The 6,061-nt window shown below is 41.7% G+C and overlaps 1 protein-coding gene across 3 annotated transcripts in view; it reads right to left on the bottom strand.

Annotated features, from left to right (window-relative positions):
* The window catches only part of PLCG2 (phospholipase C gamma 2), an 81,358-nt gene that overhangs the window by 12,992 nt on the left and 62,305 nt on the right, over nt 1-6,061 (bottom strand). For all 3 annotated transcript variants that reach the window (XM_006027439.3, XM_025208640.1, XM_025208641.1), the window contains 4 exons: nt 5,089-5,155; nt 4,340-4,497; nt 1,617-1,719; nt 214-423 (listed from right to left, as the gene is read on the bottom strand). In XM_006027439.3, coding sequence (XP_006027501.1) covers nt 214-423; nt 1,617-1,719; nt 4,340-4,497; nt 5,089-5,155 — 538 coding nt within the window. The remainder of the gene's footprint in view (nt 1-213; nt 424-1,616; nt 1,720-4,339; nt 4,498-5,088; nt 5,156-6,061) is intronic.

Genomic DNA, 6,061 nt, shown 5'->3' with positions numbered 1-6,061 from the left:
GTGAAGGGCTTTAAGGAGATAACTTTCCGGAGAACAGACCCAGAGAGCCACAGGCCTGAAACACTTTCCACTTGCTCTCTCAAGCGTTCACCTCTCTCCTAGCACTAGGTAAAGGCAGCCACAGTGATTGGGGCACAGGAGAAAAGTGGAAAGGGCGGCTCTTCCTGTGCTAAAGTGAAGAAAGAAGCAGCCCTTTTTTAAAGAAAATGTTACCTGGAGTCTGGAAATTAAGAGCCACCATCTGTGAACCGCAAAGCCAGAGGCGAAAGGGGTCGTAATTGGATGAGTCAACCCTCTGTCCTTTAGGGTAGACCCGTGTCAGTCCTTTCTGGTTGTAGTTCAAGAGCTCAACAGGTTTCTGCTTAACAATGCCTTCAGCCTTGTTTTCCACAAAAGAACGGATTTCTCGGAAATCAGGGTTTTCTACACAGGGGAGGAGGAACAAGGTGATAAAAAAAGAAACATTACCATTTCTTCTCCATTTCCATTCCTCATCCTTGAACACAATAATTGACTATGTTTTAATGCAGATGCTGCAAATTGGCTGAATATCAAATCTGAAAATTAAAATAACCTGCCTGCCTGACAAGTCTTCTAATTGTGCATTGTGGTGGGACAGATGAGAGCTGTAGCAGTGTCCTCATCCCGTCATTGCTAATAACGAGCAGTGAAGCACGTATTTAAATAAGACGTCCTTTCCTGGGCGTACATGGGGAAAGGAAGGGTGAATCAGGTTAGCGACGCCTCAGACAATGACTGCAATTATAATGTCTATCCACACTGACAGCTCGCTATAAATGTTTGCAAAGAATCTTAAGTAAAAAGGACATTTTCTAGCTACTCCACGGACCAGGCAACAGTGATAAAAAGCCAGCAAGCAGCCAATTCCATCATCTGCTTAAGGATGCCACAGATACTGGTTCAATTCTCATTTATGCCAAGGAAGCTACATTGCTTCAAAAGCTTAAAGGGGCCTTTCCATAAATGACAACCCAGCTTTTACTGTAAAATATTCTGTAATGTAGAACAAGTCTATTTTAAATAAATCATAGGTCAGATACAGCCTTATCTCATCGCTTAAAATGAAAAGCAAAGTAACATATGGATTTCTAGTGAGCTTCATTATTAAAATGTTATTGAGAGGATGGCTTGGGTAAGCAAAAATGAAATCTGCCACAATTCCAAAACACATCTTCACCCCATTAACAGAGTTAGCTTCCTACTCTTTGTCGCTGCGATTTTATTAACCTTGGCAATGCAGAAAAAAGAAAATCGGCACAAACTGTTTCCCAATTATTCTTCTCGCCTCGTTCATGGTTTCTTCTCTCTTGCATTTTAGTAATCTGTTCTACATTTAGTCCTGTGCTTAAACCCTGGCAGGTTGAGATGTGTGCTGCAAGCAATTCTGATCAATCACTGGATTTTACCTGGCATTTTATAATTTTATAGCATCAAGCACTCTGCAGTGCACAATTCCCACTTGGCACCGCAAGTCCTGCATGCAAGAGAGAAGTGTCCCAGTGGAGAACAGATGCAGTTGATTTTCAGTTCTAAAAACTTTTAAACATACTTGAAGAGTAGCAGCAAGCTGAGTGTATTATTTAAAAAAAAATCACCTAAGTTGTCCTTGGTTTTGCTTGTAGGCCTGCAGTAGATAACCAGATCAGAGAGCTCAATAGCAATTAACTGATTCTTTTCCCAATACTTCCTCCTATTCTCCTGTTTCAGACAAAAATAAGTTATTATATGTATGATATCATGATTCTAAAGAAAGTATATTAAACCATTACGTGCTCCTTGAATTCACTGGAGAAACCCAAGTGAGAAACCCATATTTAAGTCCCAATTCAGGAAACCAGTCCTATTTAGGAAAGCAGATTCGCATTGGTTCAGTGAATCTGAGTCACGCTTCAAAGTCTGGCAGCTGAATTATTGTCTTTATGGAGCACCACATCATTTCAGTTCAGTTCCTGGCTCCATGCAAACACACACAGAAGAATAAGCAAAGCATAATGAAGTTTCCCTCTACTTATTTATGATCTCGAGCAGGCTTCAGCCCTTGCTTATGACTCGCAAAAGGCTATATTCCAGCTGCTTCCAAATGCACAGAGAACTGCTTCAGCGCTTCACCATTTGCAAAGCAACCCCTGCCCCAGGTATAAAAAAATAACACACTGTCAAGTAGGTCTCATTAGTAAGGAGACCATGATCTACTACAACACTACATGATTTAGGTCTGGAGGTTGAATGAGGGTATCTGTAACCCCTGTGAACAGAAGTCAGGAAGCCCTGCTCTTCCTTCCTCTGGCAGGCAGTAGTAGCTCATGGCAAGTCAACGTGAGGCCCTGCACCAAGAGCTCAGGAGGCGTTTGTAATTACAAACAAGCTTTGCAGACACAAGAAGTCATGGCAGGATGAGAAGTATCGAGGAGGAGTCGCACGCTGGACAGTTATTGGCTTCAGTAGAAAAGGTTATGAAGCAGCAGGAAATCTCCCAAAGGAATTCTCCCAACAGCAGCAGGAGGAGGAGGGAAAGCAGGACCCGCAGAGACATACTTTTCCAGAAGTAGTCACCAGGCCAGAGACCATATGCTGCGGTCTAAGGAAAGCAAAGAGGAATTTAGCATCATTAATGGAAATGGCCTCAGAGTAACACAGGTGTGAACTAATCGTACCTCTCTGTGCCACACCAGGGAGCAATAAGCATATGACCTCCAGACAGCAACGCTTTCCCTAGCAAGGTGCTATAAGCTCAGTTGTACAAGCAATGACTTCTAGCAATGGTTACCCAAAAACGGATCATTTCTCGAGCATGGTAGCGACAGACAGAGGCAACAAAGCAGATAAAGCCTAGAGTTAAATCCTCAAAGCTTTACAGTCTGCACATAGCGCACAGTGCCTAAATTCCCATTGGTAACATCTTTGACTTGCAGTATACCATTATGTTGTCCTTCCTGCACACCACCTCCCTTCATCCCTCCAAGCGTAAACTGCTCATCATGCTGGCAAACAACTCATTTCTTCCCGGCTGTCTATCCTATGAGCTTTCAAGTGGTAATGTAGTAAAGAGTGAGTTGCCTGATTGACAGAGTGGGTTTGAAAGGATGTTTGAACTTGCAGACTGTTTAATACTTACCTGACTGTAAAGAGGGACAAAAAGCTACCAAACCCAGGAAGAGCTGCTGATGTCTCATGAAAAGCATCCTATTTGGACACATTTCTGATCGGCTGGGTTTTTATTCTCTCCTTTTTAGTACTGAACTAAAGCCAGAGGCATGAAAACCAGATTTTTGTTTCAAAACAGGTCAACAGCTCCTGCTGCTTCTTTCCTTAGCTGGATTTCCAATCCTCTGTTTGTGACATCAAGTTTGTTTGATGTGAAAAGGACTCTGGTGACAGAAGGTAGAGACTTAGCTGTTCAGGTGAGGGATAAGCAGCAGGAACCAAGGAGATGCTCAGAAACAGAAATCCTTTTGTCATGCAAACAATGCAGGTAAAAACTAAAAAGCAAAGAAAATGAATGCAGGAAAGAGAATCCCTAAACAGTTTCCACAACATCTTTTTGATGGTGTCAAAGGCTTTTCAAATACTGGAAGGGTAAGTGGGGAAGAAAAAGGAAAAAGCAAGCAGAATATCTGTAACTAGTCTCTCTCAAGTAGTGGCAAACGTCTTGAACACTGCGAAAACACCTTTTCCAGGGATTTGGAAAACATAGTGTTGAAGACGGAAAAGTTCCTATTACATTGAAAGAGTAGAGTTCTGAAGTCACATATAACACGTTTTGGTACAACTGGGAAATTATTTTAGAGGTTTGCTGGACAGCAGAGGAAGGACACAAGATTATGCAGGAAAGTTTAGGCAAAGGTGTATACTACCAGTCTTCCAAGCTACCTATCCCTCGAGCTTTCACGTGGTAATGTACTGAGCATATACTATTTGAGGTACTTGTTTCTCTGCTGCCATGCAACAGATGTGCCATCCCTTATATTCTCGCAGAGGGTACTGTTGCATGTACCACTGTGACTCTTTTGGTATTCCCCTTTGAACTGGTGCACACAGCTACACCAGGAGATGGAGTACCAGACCCATCAACAGGAAGGGGTACTATGCCAAAAGCATTCAAATACTCTAACATACCTACTATGTCTGAAAGATTAGACAAGACCTAGTTTGGCAAGGTGTCTTATTCATGTAAGGAGTCTCCCTGAAGTCAACAAGCTAATAATAAGCAAGAGGGCTTGACGGACAAGAGCAAGGCTTGGAGAACTGATGGATGGTTCCCCAATACTCATTATTTCTTTATTTTATAGCACGATTTTTTTAATTTATTTTTTTTTACCTCTTCTGCCGTTTTCCATGTGATTTCCCTGATACTCTGGAACCATTCAAATAACTCTTCCACTTTATCAGTCGCAAATTCAACAGGGGGATTTTCTGGATTCTTTGGTTCCAGCATGAAGACAAAAGGCTTATCATGCTTCCCTTGTGGCATTTTCACTGTTAAACAACAAAGAAACAGACACGTATACTAAAATCCATAAATATTTTTCATCTTTAATCTTTTAATCTGTGTAAGCACAGCATAAATGACAAGGGTGCTCCGTGTGCCCCCAATTCAAGGCACCTGAAAAAGACAAACCTGCCACAGCAGTGTTCCACATATAACACAGAACAATTTTATGGCTGTTTCATATGGTGCTTTAAATTCAACATAGGGCCAAGCCAACAACCTGCTGACTGGGCTTGCACCAGGGTCTGGATTGGGGCTCGCACCAGGGTCTGGAACCAGCCCCAGTGCAGCCCCTGCCAGACTATCAGGGCCCCAGGCCCAGACCTTTGAGCATCTAGTATCTGGCAAGCAGGGATTGAGGACTGGGGATAAGAGCCCATGGAACATTTAAATGAACATCTGTCAAGGGCCTCATAGTCCTATTTCTCTTTGCAGGACCAAACAATTAGTATCACCCAACAGCATTATGCCGATGTGAACACAAGCATGTTTCATTAATATTTCCTGCTAAAGGGGTAACTGCTCTAATAAATACAGAAAATATAGGATTCCAGTTAAAAGTTCTAGAGTCTACATACCAACATTATATGTATTGAGGACCAGTATACCACGACACAGAGCTCCCAAAGGATTGTCCTCAATGATCTGTGAAAAACAATGGGTTTAATTTCACTCTGTCTTTTCCCTTTAAGAAAACATTCAAAGGACTCTTAATAAAAAAATAAATACAACCCACAATTTCACTGAAAAGCTGCCAGCCGCCCTATTTAAAAGTTTAGTTTTATTACAAGAATTTCTCGTTATGTGAGAGTGATGGAGAGTGAAGCTGGAAATAACTCAATGAGTGTTTTAGTAACTGTTGGTCTGTAGCACTGTCATTTCACCCTTTCTGAATCTGAAAAAAAAATCTGGCACTTGAATCCAAAATAAACTGTTTAATTTTCCTTGTAAAAATAATTGTTGTTTAAAACTCGGAAGTCCCAAGGCCAAAGATTCTGTCCTGCTGGAATTGTTCATTTTTGTAGCCTTCCTTTGCTCTAAGTCACAATAACCATAAAGACTTAAAGCACATAACCCAACCCCCAACAGCTCATGGCAAAAATGGTTTGAGGGAAATAAAAGCAACAAGAACATTCAATATTTTATTGTTTTAAACAACCAGGAGACTTAGGAAGTTTAATAACTGGGTTTTGTTTACCTAAGTTAGATTAAACTGATCCTTGTCCAAGACTTTGCACCAGATTTTTGCACATTTTTGGCAGCCATAACTGGGCTTTTTGTGTACGAAACTGGGTAAAGAACATGAAGATAGCTTGCTGGATGCATTTGTCTAACCAGTTTTCCTATGTGCAAGTATCAGTGCAGAACCTATATAAGCAAATTGGGTGCATGCTTTGGATATGCAATTCCTAGAATACAATCAGCAGGTCTGTCCAACTTCTAAGTAGTCAGGAGCCACACACTGCTTGGGCCACACTAGTAGAGACAGCACTAGTGTGAGCCACGGGCACTCAGGCTACCACCCACCTCCCTACCACCCAGTGTACCCCT

This window comes from Alligator sinensis, unplaced genomic scaffold (assembly GCF_000455745.1).
Source record: "Alligator sinensis unplaced genomic scaffold, ASM45574v1 scaffold119_2, whole genome shotgun sequence".
Lineage (NCBI taxonomy): Eukaryota > Metazoa > Chordata > Crocodylia > Alligatoridae > Alligator > Alligator sinensis.
This window is presented reverse-complemented; position numbering and strand designations above follow the sequence as displayed.